The following is a 20,134-nucleotide window of genomic DNA, read 5'->3' as shown; positions in this document are numbered from 1 at the left end:
GAAATCCAGTGCTTGGGCAGTGACTTGCAGTGTCAGAAACCAATGAAAAAAGGTGCTCTTTAATGTGAGAATGATAAATGGTGCCTGGCAGCATCAGGGGGAAACGTGGCGGGACAAGAACCAAAGTTAAGATGCCAAAAGTCCAAGTAGGGTGGGCAGGAGTGGTGGTGGATGGGTCCAGCAAACACTTACTTTCATCCAAGATAGCGGTGTTCACATCCTGTAAGATTCTAAAGCCAAACCCTGTTTTTTTTTCCCCAAACACAACCACGTGTGTTTGTTGTTGAAGGAGAAAAAAACAATCAATTCGCAGTGTTGTACTGATGTGGTGCGTTTATTTTGAAAAGACTGTATGTAAATGTGTATCTTGAAAGAAGACAATGCATGTAACAGGCAGAACTTGACACATGTCCCAGAATGTCACCAACCAACACACCCAGGTATCTTGCACATCGTATGTGGACATGGAACATCCATGACCAAACACCGATATGTGACGAGGTCAGAGTGAGAATGTGTTGTATTCCCTGCTTTTCAGACTTCTTTTGTGGCTGAATATAATTTGTAGCTTCTTAAAATATGAGATAGTGATAGTGAGATACTGGCTACAGCTGCATTTGTAGTAGTGAAGGGAAAACAAAACAAGCATCAGATGGACTATATTCATCATAGATACGCCAAAATAATCAGGGATGGTCAGTATTTCTATTACTTGTATTTAAAATACGTATTTCAATTACATTTGAGTATTTTGTAATTTGTATTTGATAAGGCCGATAAAAAGCAAATGTAATTTGTAACAAAATACTTTTGAGTGGAGTAATTTTGTATTTAAAATACTCAAAATACTTTCTCCACGAATCAAAAAACAAAAATAATAGGCTATACATTCTTATAATATTGGATGTAACAATATTTTTCACTTTTTTTTTTTTTTTTTTAAATATTTTTATCTATATGTTTTTTAAACTTGGGCCATTCAATGTGCCCTTCAATGACCCAGTGGTCTGTTTTACTGGATTGTGCATAACATAGGAAATTGTATGTTGCTGTGGTTGATGTTTGGGATGAGTATGCTACAAATGAATTGCCTCTCGTGGGATCAATAAAGTTGTCTGAATCTAAATCTTAATCAATAAATAATATTTTAGGGTAGCCTACAACAAATTGTGAGAAAACAAGCGCAGATTGTCTATAGCTGCGACCAAATTTGCTACTATCACACCGTTAATGGATGAATCATGGTTGTTCTTTCTGGCATAGTTCTCTAATTGCAGCATGTAAATTTTGAGCGTTTTTGGTCAAGGACTTTTTGAGTTATTCACAAAAAGAGAAAGAAAAAAAAAAAAGAGAAAGAAAAAAAGTATTTTCTGTATTTCAAAATACAAAACACATATATTTTATTTTGATACATTTTCTGGCACCAGTATTTTGTATTTTATTTTGATACATTTATTCGAGGGGTATTTTGTATTTTGTATCAAAATACATTTTGATGTATTTTTGCCCATCTCTGACAATAATATGAGTAAGGAGCGCCAAATGATCAGTCAGTGACCCACCATACAACACCTGCCCACCGTGAGGATGGAAACAGAGGCCTCAGCAGGGACAGAGCGCCTGCACAGCAAGCGAACACACCATCTGCAGTCATTTTGACTTGACCAGCGGACTTCACTACAACCTGCTTGGCTGTTGAAACAGGTGACGTGATTTACGCTGTAAAACCAGGGGCTGGCGATTTGACCAGCTGAGTTGCAGGTGACACCATCAGCTGGCTTGAGTCGAGCTCAGACGGCCAATTCACACCACTGCAACTTTTCTGTGCAACCCTCTAAAACGGTTTCATCTCGTCGCGAATCTTTGGTCTGGACTGGGCTTTTCAACAGAATAAAGCTCATTTGGGTATAAAAAAAGAAAACAAACATTTTGTCTGTACATAAAATCAGTCTCTTATTCATGGAGCAGCTGCAGACTTAATAACCTATGACATCACAAGTTTAAAACTTACTTCTCTGGTTTCACAAATATTGATTAAACTTTCCTAGGTCGTGGAAATAACATATTGGAATTCTTAATCTAGGTGGTGTTCCCCTTTAACATTTTTTTCAACCACAAATATGTGCTTATCAGGGGTGCCATTGCATTACAGTGTGTCATAAAGCATTTATTAACTGATTACATACAGCATGTTAAACAGGTGGAATAACTGTGTCGGCGACTTAAAGAAAAGTGTGACCTGCTGTTCACATAAACTTGTTATATAATCCAGGCTCTAGATTCTAGAGGCATCTCAGAGGCAGAGCAGGGCATCATTGATGTTGAGATTAGCCTGGAGGGACAGATTGTGTCAGGGTGTTTTTTGGGGGGGAAACGGTTGAGCACAACACAGTCAGTGAGAGTTACTGTGGGTGTTGAAGGCTGTACAATGCTTTGAAGTTCACACAGTCAACGTCTCAGTCCATTGGCAGGTAGTCAGTTCAGCCACTTCCTCTGATCACCCAGTGAAGCAACCAGCAACAACCAGAGGAGAGAAAGAAAGACAGAAAGAAAGAAAAGCTTGTTTCAGACAGGCAGAGAGACGAGGAGCGAGAGTCATGAATTCACTGAGGACAGGTGTGTTGGTGCTGTTTGTGCTCGTGGTGCCTGTTTCCTCTAAAGGTAAGTTATATAAATACACAACAGCTGTTTTGGGAATGAGTTTGGGCTGAAGTGTTTGCATAAGTGATCAAGGACACCTGGCACTGTGAAAGAGTCTGTGGGTGTCGAGAGACTGATGCTGAATTAATTTAAAACTAAACTCTGATGCTTTTTGACACAGAAATCTTTGTTATCTTCCGTTACGCAGGCCATCGCTCCTCGGGTACATGACAGCTGAGAGAACAGGCTGCACTCGATCTTGTAAATGACTTCAAATTACTTGTTCATCAACTTTTAGGAGACATAATATCTTACAGAGAGATATAAATATCTGATGTCTGTTTAGCAAAAGCACAAGAGAGTCACAGATGAGATAGTGAAGTTTCCTCTTCACAGCATTATCTAATGGAAAAAGTTGAGCTATTTGAGTTTTTGTCACAAGGTAAAGACAATAAGACATAAATTAATACTTTCCATTCAATGCTATCTGAATAGATGAGTATATTTTCCAACTCAACACAAATTGAAATTAATGAACAAGCTTGCAGTCCATTGCCGACGCACAAATTGAAATCAGAAGAAGGTGTTTAATGCTCTTAAATTTTACATTCTGCAGAAGGGCTTTGGTTATTTTATTCTTCTTACATAAACTGTAATAAATCCATATGTGACTGACTGTAATTCAGCAGCGTCAACACAAAGTAAACAATAATATTTTTTCTTTCCTCTTTGTTTAGCTTGAGAAGTTTTTTCAGTAGAGGAGGAAGTTTATGTGCATTTGATGTTTCCCACACTCTCCCTTTTATGTTGTAGTTAAGGAGAGCTGTGGAAAAAAAACATTTTCAAAATGATCAAAAAACACTTTCAAGTGCTGTCGTGTATTTCAGTCAGACTCATCACGATGAAGGCATTACCAGAGAGCGCGCATGAATAAATAATCTCCCTCGTGCGAAAACACTGAAGGTGAATTTCTGCTGTTGCAACTTGTTAAGATGAAACATCAGAACTTCCTCAGCGGAGAAACAAAGTCTGTATTGTGTGAAGGATGGCTGCTGTCATAACACCTGGCTGCATACTTGTAACCTTCTGAAGGCCTTTATTCCTCAGTTCCTTCCACCTGGTTTGAACGTTATCACTCTGACATTTCTCCATTTAATGCGTGTAGATTTCCTGTTTGTGCATGAGAGTGTATTTTGGGCTTGTGTGTATATGACAACAGTGAAAAAAAATGTAATTACCTCTCAGGGATTAATAAACTATATCTTCTTCTTCTTCTTCATTAAGGAGTGGGTATCAGAGTTATAGATATAGGTTAGGAGGCTCCTGCTACACTGACTAGCATAACTAGAAGGCCTTTATCAGCCATTTAGCACCCGTGTTTGTTGTAATGCGACGACATGAGTTCACGTCATCATTGGAAGGTGTGGGGGAGGGTGGATGGTGTGACATCTAGGCCACACAGCTGCTTAAGTGCAGACCAGTGTTTGAGATGAACAAATAACAACACCACCTGTTTATTAGTGAGACACTGAGGCATTTCTGGCAGCATTTGTGCCTGCAAATGGGGGCAGTTTAAGCTAAAACATGGTCTTTTCTCAACCATAACCACGTCATTTTTGTACCTAAACAGCTGAATTTGTCATCAGAGGGTGTGGGGGATGGTGGATGGCGTGACATCTAGGCTAGATGGTTGCTAAGCTGCAAACCGCTGCAGACCAGTATTTGAGACCAACAAACAACAACACAGCTTATTTACTAGTGAGACATTGAGGGGTTTCCAGCTGCATTTGTTCCCACAAATGGAGGCGTTAGAAGTCAAAACATGATCTTTTTTTGCGCCTAAGCATAACCATACATTTACAACAGCCTGTTTGAATTGTAAAGAAACGTAAAGTATTGCCAACAGCTGATAACAAGGTGATAACAGCGTCCTGAACATGCTCGTCGATGCAGCAGGAGCCCTCTAACCTATTTCTACAACACTGTTAACCACTTACCAACAATGGGTTCAGGAGTCGGCAACCTTTACTGTTAAAAGAGCCATTGTAGGCCAAAAAAAGAAAAAAACAATCTGTCTGCATTCATTATATGATTTACTACAAGGTGGCTACTCTGCAGTGGGCTATTTAGAATAGAATAGAAAGAACTTCATTCATCCCTGAAGGGAGTTCAACAATCCAGCAGCTTATAAAAAACAACAACCACATTTCCCCGCATCAACAACAATACGGTGATATTAAAATAGACATAAAATGAAATAAGTTAAAAATAAGTGCATAAATAGAAATTAGAAATCAAATTAAAATTAAACTGAAATTGCTCATTCCACAGTCCAGCTGTGGCTAATGTGGTGTGTGTGACTGGATTCAGGAGGTGTTAAACAGTCTTATTGCCGTACTTAATTTCACACCATTATTAAATCCTCTGTTTTCCTTCAAGACATTTCCCTTTTTGGATTTTAAAGCCATAGCTTGCCTTGCTAGAAGACTCCATGTTAGCCACCGCTACTGAAGTTCAGCAAATTTAGAGGAAAAGGCACCAGGTCGTAGACATATGACGCACGTTTTGTCGATGAAATGTTAAGACATTTTTTAATTTGATGTATAGGCTACATATTTTTACAGTTGTAGAATGCAGTAATCACTTTAGGCCATCAACAATGATATATGAAAATATTAAGAATGTTAAAAAATAACTGTTATAGAAGGTCTAAAGAGCCACATGCGGCTCCTGGTCTATGTCATAGAGTCATAACATTTAAAATGGGTGCTCCTGTTTACTGACGATAACATGCTTTATATTGAGAAATAAAGAAAAAACAACAAACAAAAATCAGGAAATGTGTGTTTACTATAACAATAAAGAGAGGCAAGGCAGCTGTATTTGTACAGCACATTTCATACACAAGGGCGATTCAAAGTGCTTTACAGAGCAATAAAATATAAACCTGACAGAAAAGAGTAAGGAGAAAAAAAACACAAAAGGTAAAATTGATTACTAAATGATTTACAATTTTAAAAAATCACCATTAAAAATAGCAAAAGTACGGATAAGAAATAAGAGATTATTAGGATTATTTAAATTGATTTAAAATTGAGTTTTAAAACAAGATTGCAGTCATTACAGGGTGGAGGAGGCAATGTAAAAAAGTAATGTTTTTAGCTGCGACTTCAAAGTGTTCAGAGTCGGGCTTTTCTAACATCATCTGGAAGGTTATTCCAGGTTTGTGCTGCATGATAACAAAGCGCTGCTTCACCACGTTTTGTTTTAACTCTTGGGACGGTCAGTAGGCCGGCTCCAGATGTCCTCAGGGTCCGAGAAGGTTCATATATTTGGGTGCTGAGCCATAGAGTGATGTTTTGAAATCAGTTCTCCGTGTGACAGGTAGGCAGTGTGAGGATTTTAGAGCTGGAGTAAAGCGGTCATATCTCCTAGTTTTTCTCAGGACCTTAACAACAGCATTCTGAATAAACTGCTGCAGAACAGCTCGTTTTGAAAGTCTTACACACAGACCACTGCAGTAATCTAATATATTGGAAATAAAGGCATGTGTGAGCCTTTCAAGGTTTTGATTTGACATTATACCTCTGACTCTAGCAATGTTTTTTAAATGGTACTAGGCAGATGACGTTATGGATGTGGAAATTTAAATGTGAGTCTAATATAACACCAAGGTTTCTTGTGTGACTCTTAGTTATAAGGGGTGAGAGTGATTAAATACAGCACGTATTTTCCATAAATAACAAACTCAACCACTGAACACACATTTTCCTCCTTGTGTTTCATCTTTAAAGCTTAAAGTGTGGAAAGATCTTATTTCACACTGTCTGACTACAAAACAAATTGATTGTGTATCAGCTTGTTTTAGCTTTTGTGCATCATTTTACACATTCCCTCAAATCTTAATCTGACACTCTGGTATTTTTTTTGACACTTTAAGATCTCCAGTATAATCTGAAATATAATTTAGTAGATTTAAACAATGTTTGGCTTTTCTAGAAGTAAAATAAAGAGTTTGACAGTTAGTCTTTGCACCCCAAGTCTGTATTTTTTTTGTCTGCGTTTCTTTAATTCTTAATCCAATAATAAATCTGTCAGTGTGCAGTCTTCATCTTGTATTATGTCCTCCTCCTTATCATAATTCACCTCAATATTACTATCTGACCTTCTGAAGTGTTATCTGACTTATGAAATGATACTGAAATGTTGAGCCCTGTTTCTCCGTGTTCTCCGTATAGCCGCAGGTCACGCCACATTTTTTCTTCGCTGCTTTTTGGTCAAACAACTCTCTAAAAAAATGCAGAAAATCAAGCTTGTGCCGAAAACTTTAAGGACAGACGTCAGTGTGTAAAAAGGATCAACACAACGTGAGGTCTTTATTTTTAAACATGTGGCAAATCCGGAAGACTTGGTGTGCAATGGCCTTTAGAGTCAGATGAGAAGATTTGACACCACTCTGATGTCTGTGTGTGATGATATGAGCTGGAGCTGGGTAGTTTATCTTAGCATAAAGTCTGGAAACAGGAGAAAGAAGCTCTGTTCAAAAGTCCAAAGTTGTCAAAATCCAGCACTTGCTCAGTGACTTCCAGCATCAAACACCAATGAAAAAAGCTGTGCTGGGACAAAAAATAAAAGTTAAGGTGGCAGAAGTAAGTGCGTACAGGATTACGGCTGCTGGCGTCACTAACCCAGGGTACCATGCATGTCATATGTCAACGTGGAAAGTCCATAACCAAAAGTTGATATGTGACAAGGTAGGAGAGAAAGTGTTGGATAAAATCTACCTACCAGCAGCAGCTCACTAATTACTACATTATATGTCATTAGTTTCATCCACACACAAACTGAGGTGTTTGTTGGAGGAGCCAGGGTGGCTGTTTCTCCTGTTGTTGTTTATAGTCTTTATGCTAAGCTAAGCTAACTGGCTGCTGTAGCTAGATCTAGAACATTTTCATTTTATGAAACAGTGCAACCATAGAAAAGTAGACTTGGGTTTATGTTTGTGCTGAGCTATGCTAACCTGGTTGCTCCATATTTAAGGTACAGACACAAAAGTGGGCTGTTGATCTAATTATCTCACACTGTCACACCTGCCCTGTTTGGTTTGGTTCAACTGAGCTCAAGTTCAACCAACTGCAGTCACATGACACATTGTTTGGGTTAAACATGAGCATGTTACAGTCCTGGAGGATTATTAATGTACATCTCCTCCTGTACTGCCTTAATATGCACATTCAGCACATCCAATGCATCAAAACATTGTTTTCTAGTTGGAGCCGCGCCTCGTTTTCAAACTGTATGCTTTGACTAAAATGAACAATGACAGCAATATAGTCCACGATGAGCAGCGCTAAAATCAACCTGCGCAAACCACTGTTTACTTGACCCCCCGAGTCCAGTTTGTTTCATTGGTGTGAACACTGTCGTACCTGGATCCACGGCCGGGCCCATGTGAAAAGGCGTCTGAAAAGTGACATTTTGAGAACTTAAACAACAGTGAGTCTTTGACCAGCTCGGCCTCACTTCCCTCTCAGTGACAGAAATTACACAATTTGTTTTTGAAGTCTAAAAATAATCTAAAAAGAAACTCAATATCCTGAGGCAACTTTAGGTGATTTAGATTTGACAAGGAAGTTTCAGCTTCAATGAATCACCACGACTGGGGACTATCTAACAACATGGCGTCTGTTCCGACCGCACAGTGAGATAAACGGGCCTCGCCAAGACCACAGAGCAGCCCATCATCGAGCTGACAGGAAGACATTTATCTACTGAACTGCACATATGTAGTTTCCTGTTGCAGGGAGGGTCTTACTCAACGCTTTCATGAGCCCCACTAACCGGCTATTTTCCATCTCATGTAGCTGAACGGGTACCCTGTAGGTCATGTCAGACACACACACACACACACACACTGAGGCCTTATGCCCTACTTTTATAGTTTGTTTCTTAAGTCAGAAGAGAAGCACTTGAAACCTTACAGTAATTTAAAGGAATAATATCACAACAAATAAGAAGTACTAAATTAAATTAAATTAAAAAAGTAGTAACTTTCAAATAAAATTTGCTAAATGAAAAACTATTTTATTATTATTTTAATATTACTGGAACAAGTATTAAATACTCCATTAGAGTTTTTTTTTTTTTTAATTTTTGTTCTTTGATATCGGATCAGTCAAGATACATGATTTTTACCTGACGACGGCAGTGATATATGTCTGATAATATTTATATTATTGGATTAATAAATTATTCTTATTTACACCCAATGGTGAAAGAAGTATTCAGAGAATCCTTCTACACACAGCGAGTAAAAATAATATTATAACAAATAACACTTAAAATAAATTACATTATTATTGTTTATGTATCGTATGTGACAATATATTATACATAAACAATATATATATATTATACAGTGTATCACAATATTATTATTCCCAAGAATTAGATAGAATAAGTATTAAATATTTTGCATACAGTATCGCATACTGTACAACACTGATATGTAAATTTTTGTAAATTTTTTTTATTACTTTACAATACTTGTTTCTATATCACTTCATTGGACACTTTGTTTTGCATTGTACATATTTACACAAAGATAATGTACAGTCTATTGATATATTTTGATATGATGTATGTAATGTATCTCACATCTAAATAGTTTTTTGTTTGTTTCTTTTTGTTCTATTTCATTTACATAACTCAATTTATCTTTTGTTAATTTTCTTCTGCAATCAACGTTTTATTTAAGCAAAAAGAAATAACTATTAGAAGGAAAGTTTGTCTAACAGTTTGTATTTATTGTAAAGAAACTGGTTAATACATGGTTTTCTAATTTTGTTTATTAATATCAGTGAAGATAAATGATTATTATTATACAACATCAGTGATATCTGTCTTATGTTTAGTATTAGTATTAATATATTATTATTCATACTAACACCAAGTATTCAAAGAAGTCAGAGCCTTTACTAAAGCAAAAGTGTAACACTATTAAAATACTTAATTCCAAAAGTCCTGCATTTAAAATGACTCCTCAGTAAAATACAGAAGTAACATCAGCAAATTAAAATATTAAATATAAAAGTACTTATGTTGTGAGAGATTTAAAAATCTGCCATTGCAGTAAAGATGCCACTTATTTACTGTATTACTCTGTCTGTAGCTTGAAACAGGAAAGATACCATACACAGAAAGCAAGAATAAAACAGGTCGCTGCATTAGAATTGTGAAAAATTACATTACAGAAAATACTAAACAGCTTTAATATTCTTACAGCTCCCAGATTGTTTTTTATCCACTTTTAAAAGGACTCAATCGGGGCATCGGTGGCTTAGTGGTAGAGCAGGCACCCCATGTACAAGGCTGTTGCCACAGCGGCCCGGGTTCGACTCCAGCCTGTGGCCCTTTGCTGCATGTCACTCTCTCTCTCTCTCTCCCCCTCCCCCTTTCACACTTCACTATCCTATCAATTAAAGGCAAAAAATGGCCATAAAAATATCTTTAAAAAAAGGATTCAATTATGGATTAAAATGACTCATAATGCAAATTTTGTGCACTGAACAATGCATAAACTTAAGTTTTGAAAGCAAAACCTTAATCTGCAATGTAGTAACTTTAGGTGTCAAATAAATGTAGCGGAGTTAAAAAAAAAAACTGAAAAATTCAAGTAAAGCCTAAATATTGCAATTAAGTAAAGTACTTAAGTGAATATAATAGCTCCACTGCTGTAACTAGGCTACATACAAGTTATTAGATTTACTATTAACTATCTGTTTCTACGTCCCATAAATCAATGACAATAGGCCTTTTTCACAGAAGACATATGTGACATGTTTAAGTAAAGCACAGGCTAAAATGTCGTCATGTTTTACTGGGAGATTTAAATTAAAAGAAGCCATCATTAATGTTATTAGTGACACATGTTCTTTCATGATAAGCCAAAATACCGGCTGTGAAAAAGGCCTGAAAGCATTCTCTTGCACTGTCCTTATTTTTGCACAGAAATAATTTTTGGAAAAAGAATATTCCAATAATACGTACAATGTTTCAAGCTTTTGTTAAAATACCATTTTTTTTAATTAGTTTATTTATTTTAAATTGTTCTTATTCTTTTAACATCTCATGCTGCCCTTTGTGCTGCACTAATGTGAATTTCCCTAAGGATGAATATAATCATATTTGATATTATCTTTTAAAATATAAATCTGAAAGATAATGTAACTGCTATCAAATAAAAGTGGTGGATTTAAAAACACTTCTCCCTGAAATTAATTTAGGAAAATTCTCACAAAACAGAAATGTTGAGACCCCTCAGAAATATACTGTATAATATTTATAATATTTCTCTCTTTGTCCTGCAGAGATATTTTTCACTCACCCGGTCATCTGCTACTTTCTGGATGCAATCCTGGTTGTTTACTGCATCGTGGCCACGGCGCTTTTCTTCAAAGAAAAGGTGAGTTACAGCACAGGAAGTGGAGCCTCAAGACTGCGGCCCTATGTAACTGAAGTAATTAATCAAGTAATTGTTCAGTTGACAGACAGAATGCTACCTGATGATTTTTTCTTTTTCTTTAACAATTTTTATTGATTTTACATTAAACAGTATACATTCGTTTACAGCATACATACACGTCATTGCATATAGGAAAATAATAGCATAGTAGCTGTAACACTCACTAGTTATTTCTTGTTCAGCAAGTAGAAATAACAGAGGATTTCTGGTTAAGGTTTCTCAGGTGTAAAGATTTGCGAGCAATGAATGAATGAATGACTTTATTTTGAGCAATATAGAAAATAAAAACAAAACAAACATGCTCAAAAAGGAGTAGGAAGAAGTGTACACTTGTGTAATCTGACCCCTCTTCTCAGTATTCACATTCCATTTAAAAAAAAGGAAATTGTCGATAGCTATCCCAAACTAATTTCACAACCATTAATATAGATAAATAAACAACAGCCTTAGATATTAAATATATAAACCCTATCTGAACCGAGCCCAGATAAATAAATTATATGATATCCAGGTGTGTACAGCATGAGGGGGACAATCACTATTATGGTGTTTTATTACAGGAAACTAGCTGTTTGCGTTCAGATTAGCTGAACATGAAAAAGTAAAGAAATACTGATGGACATGTTTTATAAAGATATGTACAGTTGTGTTCGAGGTTCAAAAAATGTACAAAAAAAAATAAAATAAAGGGCCCATCTGTACACTGGGAAAGAGTATATTTTAAATAAAGATACTGAGAAACCTTTTGTTGCCAAAGAAAGTAGGAAAGTAGGTTGTTTTTAACCATATAGCAACCATTATTTATGGCTTATTTAATGTTCCCAGCTGATTTTGTGATCCAGTAACAATCCCAGAAATTTATTTTCACAAGCTTTTTTTATATAAACATTATCTATCTTAAAGGAGCTATATGTAAGAAATCTAAAGCAAATAGTCATAAAATCATCCTTATATCTCACAGAGACTAAGGAATAATGTTCATATAACATACTGATCTCACCGACAACAATAGTACAGCCAGAATATTCGCATTTAAAAAAAAAATTTACAGTCCGCAAATCATGTTTATGTTTTGAATTTGTGTTTTGGCCTGTTGCACCACCCACCGCCGTCTACCAGTCACACAGTCAGTAGAATCTCAGCATCAGTTACAGTTACTACTGAGCTACAGCAGCACGGCAAGTAGCATTAGCAGTGTCCCGGTACATAGCATTAGCAGTCGGCTCCTCCTCAGATCAAGGACGCAGCAACGTGACTCTGGGCAAACAAATCAGTCTCCAATGTGCCGCTGTCCAGCAACCTCGACTCTGTAGGAGAGGGGGGGGGCGGACATGACTTGCAGCAGTATTTTGAATTTGAGTGCAGTAACCGTTTTGGCCACATTCTTACATACAGCGCCTTTCATTTTCACTTGCGCATCAGTTTTTCAATTTCCAAATAACATCATTTTGGTTTTTGTCAAAACTGAATTAGCAACAGTTTGTTTCTGTCAAACCGTTTTTTAAGTTTATTCAGTTCTGTTGTGATTTCAGTCACAAGCAGCTGTAAATTCTCTCCGGAGCATGAAATAGTTTTATTATCTGCTAAAAATAATAATAATAATAATAATGATGTTTTCTTTTAACATAAGTTATCAATATAAAATAGAAACAGCAGTGGTCCCAATACTGACCTCTGGGGTACACCACAAATAATGTTGCAACACGCAGAGATGATATTCACCCATTTGAAAAAATTGCTGCCTGTTTTTTTTAAAATACATTTTTAATGTTCTTTATCGTTTAATCTGACAGTTCTTTTTGAGATTATTCAACTAATAATCTATACAATGACATAATCACATAATGCCCATCACAATTTCCCTGTGTGGAATGGGACATCTTTAAATTGCTTGTTTTGTTGAAACAACAGTCCAAAACCCCAATGTTTAATCTATAAAAATAGAGAGGCAACAAGTCCTCACATTAAAGAAGGTAAACCCTGAAAATATTTGACTTTTTTGCTAAAAATATTAAACAGCTCTAACTGGAAGACATAAATTTGGACTCTTGTAATTAATGATGATAATTTGTTATGATTAATCAATCACCTTTCACTTGCTTAAAATAATGTTTTTAAGATATTTTTTCTTCCTGTCTGTAGTTTTCTCACGTCCCGTCTGCTGCAGCACCTGTAAGTTGACACATTTTCCATTTCTTCACTGTTAATTCATTGATATTTAAACTTAATCTATTTGTACATGTGTCACTACTTGAATATGTGCATTTCACACTCTTACTGTATGTATTTCTCATTGATTAAACAGGCAGATGACGGAGGCATTTACCAGGTAAGAACCATCACACCACTCGACGTGTTTAACTCTGCTGTTAGGTATTTAGTTATAACGTTATATTTCCTCTCCAGGAGCTCGACAGGATGAAGGATGATGATCCTTACCAGGTGCTCCAGCCAGTAAAAGCAAAAGTAAGTCACTTAATACCTGTAAAGGTCTCATTCTCACCTGTTCTGGTGTCTTCACTGTCAGTCACTGTGTTGTATTTTATCTTTTCTAGAAAAAAGGCAAGAAGAAGAAGAAAAAATCTGAGGTAAGATGCTCAACTCCAGCACAACAATCAGAGGTGTAAAGAAAATAAACTCTATTATTATGGTTCAAGATAAAAAGAAACATAAGCGAAATGGTTTAAATGCATAAGTATAAATGTTTTGCTCCACTTAGTTTTTCTGAAACGTGGTCGCAGCTCAGCTCCCCGTGGCAAAAACTCTTTGATGTCTCGCCAAAATCCACATACAGGTCTTACATTAAATCAGCAATAACAACAATCTCAATCTGAATTTAAATTCATTCTCACAGCCTTTATTTTATTTAAAAAAAAAACAGGTGTTACTATTAACATTTACGATGGCTCTGTGCTGTGAGTCCCAGTAAGTCCTGACAGTGAGCAGTGGCGATCCTAGACTCTAGTGGGCCCAGGCAAAGAAGCCCATGGAGGCCAAGTTTTCTACCTCTGGAACAGACAAAGACCTCTGCCCAAGGACCTCAAACTACATCCTGGTGTGTACGGTATTGTCAGGGGTCGAGTGCAGACCCAAATACAGCACACTGAGGCAGGGAGACAGCAATACACACACACACACCAATATACAGCAGTTCTGGGGTTTGTGGGTTTAGCTTGCTTGTAGTCTCTGCGGTGGGTGAGTGACACAAGAGCAGGCAGGCAACACTCGAGAGCAGTCTGAGAGCTGGAGACTGTACTGTGAGTGCAGGTGGGTTTCTCGTGAGGCTGGTAGTGGAGTGAAGACTGAAGTACTGAGCCGAACAAGGAGAGCTGAGGGAAGCAGGTTTGGTGTAGCACTGTGCAGCCACAGAGCCGAGCAGACGGGAACCAGGAAGGGAGCAAGCAGGACTGGGAGTCGAAGACGGAAGGTTGAGGTGATTACCAGGGCAGAGACGACAGAGGCAGGTCAGGAACAAGCAGGGTCGGTACTGGGGAATCAAGCCAAGAGTGAATGCTGGAAAGTCGTAGAGCAATCTGGCACTGAGGGGAAGGCAGCACAGGTGAGTGGAGCTGGCTTAATGAGAGGGGCATGGCTGGCAGGGTACAGGTGAATGGAAATTTACCAGGAGCAGGTTAGGGAGATAAGCAGACTGTGACAGGTATTAAGAGGTCAGAGATACAGCTGGTAGAGAGACCATGAAGAGCCTTAAAAGTAATCAGTAAAATGTTAAAATCTATTCTAAAACATACTTGGAGCCACCTACAATGTTTTATCTCGGCGGTGGATGACTGACACAGGAAATGTAACACACCTGCATAAGATTAAACATTAACTTTGATTAATATGATAACAAGGTGTCACTTCTGGCACAGGATGTGGGTGCTCCATCACTTCTGCTCTTTAGTTTCCTCTGTGAAACTGATCTGTGGTCAGCAAGAATGAAAACACGTAAACTTCCCCAATGATGTCACCAGATAAAAAACTGCTGGTCTGAACTTTGTGTCCCTTCTGTACAGGCGACTGCAGCCGAGGAGGAAGATAGAGATCCCTATGAGACTTTGATGCCCAACGGCTCAGCTGCACCTCCTGTGTCTCCACAATGAACTCAGGGGCAGGCCCGTCCGCAGAAATGACCGGGCCCCTGAACAGGTCCAGCGAAAGGGCCCTCACCAGATCTACTTATATCAATGCATGCGTGTGTGCTCTTTCTCCTAGTAAACACATACTGTGACGCCAGCTACCTCTTGGCTAGCTGTAACATTAGCTCTCTGGCTATCATTCACCTCTTCGCCTCTTCGTTAGCTGTAACGTTAGCTCTCTGGCTATCATTCACATTCAACCTGGCTGGGTTTTCAGAGCTGACTGAAAACAGTTTGTCACAACATTATTATTTGGGTTTAAAGGCCTTTCCAGCTCTCTTTTTCTCTGCCATAGCGAGGAAATTCACTCCAACATAAGCTAATAGTTAGTTTAGATCAGTGGTTCCCAACTGGGTCAAGATTTCTCCTTCATCATTAATTCAAAGTCCACAGATTTTAATGTCTTCAGGGCACAGACTGTATAAAGATGGCCGACATGTTTGGTCTCCACTTACCCCCACTGTGCAGAAGTGACGCTAAAATATCCCGGATAAGACCGCTGCCATCTTGCTCTGGTGACGTCATCAGTAGTAGTAGTAATGGGCCGTTCCATATAGATCTTACTGCTAGTAAGACGGTAGGAAAGACAGGAAGCTGCACAAAATTACACAGTGACACGTTGGTCAAGACACGCCTCTTGGAGGCGGTTCTACCAGTAGCAGTCTTGTATGAACTCGGAGGATTACGAGTTTCAAAAGACGAAAGCGAAGTTGGCTGCGCCCTATTTACCATAAGTCTTCATTTTCATTACTCGTACACATTATATATGGGAATATATTATGGTAATGCTTTATGATGTGTTGTTGTGCGTGGAATGTCGTGTGTGTGTTGTTTACCTGTCGGTGTTGGTGAAAGTAGCTAGCAGTGTTGCTAATGATAAAGGCTCCACTACTGCAATAGCGATGACTGCTTTCTTGGAGGCATCCATCTTTGTTTACGTTTAGGTGGTAAATGGTACAAACGCAATCGGGAATGCATACCGCCAATTTAAACAGGAAGTTACGACATTTTACAACATCATCTTGAGTCTCATCCCTAGTAGCAACGTAAATGGATCACAGCATTACCCCCACTGTGCAGAAGTGAACTAAAATATCCTGGATACGACTGCTGCCATCTTGCTCTGGTGACGTCATTCGGAGCCACAGTACAGTAGCGTTTCCGCGATATCAAGTTTCCCGCCCATACACCCGTTCGACCAATCGCAAGCAGTGACACTGAATGTGCGCCCACTGATTGGTTCACACAGTTGTCAATCGTATTGTAGAAATCCGTGTTTGTAGCATTGAATAAATAATTATAACCAAACCTATCAGAAAAACTTATAGGGGCTTATAGGTTTATGTTTTACACTTTGGGGAGCTGTCATGTCGTCCATCTTTATGTGTAGTCTATGATTAAAACTCATACTTGCATTTAGCCATGTTGTTGAGCTAGTTTTCTGTCTCTGTTAAGCAGCTGTCCATTAGTCACTCACTCTACAGCAGGAAATGGCACTTCAGAATAAAAGCTCTGTGCCGGAAATTGACTGTACTTCAAAATAAAGTGTGTTTTTTAACAAATTTGACATATTTGTGAGTCATTTGTGGACCCATCATTTGGAAACTACTGCCTTAGACCATTAGTTTAAATTTCTCGGGTCATGCGGCCAGCTGCTCTCTTTTTTTCTTTCTGTTGTTGTTGTTGTTGTTGTTGTTTTTTACCAGTTGCCCCAAATGTCTTTAAAAAAAAGAGTATTTTCAGGTGAGGGGGTTCTCATTATGAAACAGGCCACATTTTACTGAAGTAATAATATATACAATGTTTATTTAGGGAAAACAGGGTTGCATTCACTAGATTTTACTCCCTAGAGGGCGCTGTTAACAAATGTTGGTACTGAAATTTTCAGTATTGGGTTCAGAGGTTTAGTCAGTGGCAAAAGTCCCAGCTGGGGAAACTTTTCACATGCTTTTCAGGAGTTGGTTGTCACATGTATTTTTCTTTTTGAAAAATGTACTTAAAGGAATGATTTTTCCTGTTTTTGTTTTCTCAATGTGTTAAGTTGTTGTATTTCAATAAAAAAAATCTCAATGAAATTAAACAATTTAGGTCTGCCTCCATTTTTTATCTTCCCTTTTAAAATAACAGAGACAACCAACCCCATAGTGTTTGACCACAGATCCAACAATGGGGATGGTTGTAACATCTGCACAACTGATTTGACAGTCCATATATTCTAAACATAATAAGCTTAAAGAGAGTCAGGTCACTGCATTCATGCCTGACCTTTTAGGCATCTGTTACACCTTACAAGGGAATCCATTAAGGACATGATTTTTGTGTGATGAGCGACAATGCTAACCACTGCACCACCTTTTTTTCCCACTATTTTTTTATATTTCATAACCCAAATGATGATGCATCGATCATGAAAATAAGTGTTAAATGGACAGTTCATCCCAAAATCAAAATACATATTTTTCATCTTACCTGTAGTGCTATGTAGCAGCAGTTTCATGTAGGGATTTTTTTTTTCTACTAAACCTCATCCAACAACCGTATCACTGTGCAGAAGGAAACGTGCATCTACTGCTAGCTCAGCTAACTGATGTTGACTGACACAAGCTTCTCATCCATGTAGCTCATTCAGTAGATGCACGCTTCCTTCTGCGCAGTGATACGGTTGGCGAAACTTCTCACAATGGATTATCTTGAGTAACCAGGTCATGATTTCTGGAAAGAGACATTGCTGTTGAGTTTACAAATGCATTTTTTGGCCCTTAGAGCACCACAGGCTGAGTGCCATCCAGGTCCATTATGCTGGAGAGAAAGCAGACATCTCTATGGCTGATAACTCCAACACTCGGCAACTCACACCACATCAATCCATCCATCTTCAACCCCTTATCCGAAGCCGGGTCATGGGGGCAGCAGGCTGAGTTAAGCATTTAAGACGTCCCTCTCCCCAGCAACACTCTCCAGCTCCTCCTGGGGGACCCCAAGGCATTCCCAGACCAGACGAGATATGTAATCCCTCCAGCGTGTTCTGGGTCTGCCCCGGGGCCTCCTACCAGTGGGATGTGCCTGGAACACCTTTAACAGGAGGAACTCAGGAGGCATCCTGATCAGATGCCTGAACCACCTCACCTGACCCCTTTCGACTGAATCAATCTAGATTGATAAATACCACCATGAAGTTTTCATTTTGGGGTAAACTGTCACTTTAACGCAACTATTAACTCTTCAATTTTGCATTTACAAACTAGTAGCTGTATGAAGCTCTTATTAAGCACAGCGGTTGCAAACATGCTAATGCTAACAATGCATACAGATGTGTAGCAGGCATATTTACTATGCTAACTATGTTATTTAAGCTTGTTAGCATGCTAACACACTAATGCTCGGAACATTACTGATGCTGCTGAGAGGGCATCGATCAAGATGGCCTTCAAGGGGTGATCTGTGAACCACACAAGCTACATAGACACAGGCCAGGGTCTGGCAGAGGGGCCCCAAACACCTGATGACCCCAGGTTACATCACTGATCATGTATCTAGGTTGCAGGTTAAGGTGTGTAAAATCACATTAGGTGCAGCAGATGCTGATGGGAGCGTCATTAGTTTTTAGTTGTGAATTACAATTTAGAACTCATGGTGGTCCTGTGTGATGCTGGATGCTGTCAATCATCTCACTTATGTTTCATGTGTAACTGGATGCCAATAAAAGACCAAGCACATGTCAAAACACTTGGAAAATGGTTTAATGATGTTTACAACAAAAGAGAACTGTACATTTACAGTAAAAGATTATCTTTATATGTGTATAAAAACAAAACAAACAAAAATACAGCAGACAAATGCATCAAAATCTACTATGTATCCTGATTCACATACTTAAAAATCCTACACAATCTTTCAGTTCTACGCCACCGTGACTGGAGGCAGTTTTTTTTTTTTTTTTGGTTTTGTTTTTTTTGTTTGTTTGTTTGTTTTTTTTTTCCTTGTAGTCAGATCAGAGCAGTGCCCCTCAGTTTTATTGTCCGTGGTGTAAATCAGGACTCGTTACCTCAGAGTCCCGGACAGACAATTATTATCATCAGACTGCAGAATAAGAAAAAGGGAAATAAATCGGGGGACACATTCCTTTAGATGAGCCCAAGCTTTCCAACGTGAGTAGTAAATGTTTTACAGAATGCAGTTCTTGAGATACACAGACGTAATATGTACATGGTTGGCGTTTTTTTTTCTTGTTTTTTTTTTTCTTGTTTTTTTTCCTCTGTTTGTTGAAAGCCATGGTCACTTGGGCTGTGAACTGATAACCACACACGACACACCCAAAAACATACAAAAATACTATATCTTTAACCTACCAAGAGTAAGACAGTTCTGCAATTAGTTCCATGCTGTGACAGAAAAAAGAGATTACAACAAACAAACGAGAAACAGACGCTTTTTTTTCACGCAAGTTTTTCTCAGAAATATACCAAAATATACATCTAAGCTTTGGAATTACTGAGGCTAGGACTAAAGCCAGTGCTGGGTTTGTCTCTTAATACACATGCTGCAGGGTGGAAGGGAGAGAAGTAACAGAGAAAGAGACACAGGACAGAGAGATATCTTTGGTATCTGCATTTGTCAAAAGTTAAATATTTGGATTTTTGCTTTGGGATAGCGCTTGCGAGGTCCTACAACCTCACTTGGAGTAAAGCATTAAACAAAGTGTCACTGAAGCCCGTCGGCCAGAGGTCTGAGCCGGAGGGACACAGTCCATGCAGAGTGAAGGACCATGATGCATAGTGTCACAGCTGATCAGAGTCTGTAGTGAAGAGACGATGTCGAGAGGAGAGAGCAG

At 38.3% G+C, this 20,134-nt stretch overlaps 1 protein-coding gene across 1 annotated transcript; it reads left to right on the top strand.

Moving 5' to 3' along the window:
- Nucleotides 1-2,382: 2,382 nt before the first annotated feature.
- On the top strand, nucleotides 2,383-17,386 carry LOC125899914 (T-cell surface glycoprotein CD3 zeta chain-like). Its single transcript, XM_049594589.1, has 7 exons — nucleotides 2,383-2,661; nucleotides 11,010-11,104; nucleotides 13,307-13,336; nucleotides 13,470-13,493; nucleotides 13,571-13,630; nucleotides 13,720-13,752; nucleotides 15,181-17,386. Exons 1-7 carry the CDS (start codon nucleotides 2,598-2,600, stop codon nucleotides 15,265-15,267), a joined length of 393 nt encoding a protein of 130 aa, XP_049450546.1. The 5' UTR covers nucleotides 2,383-2,597; the 3' UTR covers nucleotides 15,268-17,386.
- Nucleotides 17,387-20,134: the final 2,748 nt, after the last annotated feature.

This window comes from Epinephelus fuscoguttatus, linkage group LG13 (assembly GCF_011397635.1).
Source record: "Epinephelus fuscoguttatus linkage group LG13, E.fuscoguttatus.final_Chr_v1".
Taxonomy (NCBI): domain Eukaryota; kingdom Metazoa; phylum Chordata; class Actinopteri; order Perciformes; family Serranidae; genus Epinephelus; species Epinephelus fuscoguttatus.
Note: the sequence above shows the minus strand (reverse complement) of the source record. Positions and strands in the feature narration are given on the sequence as shown.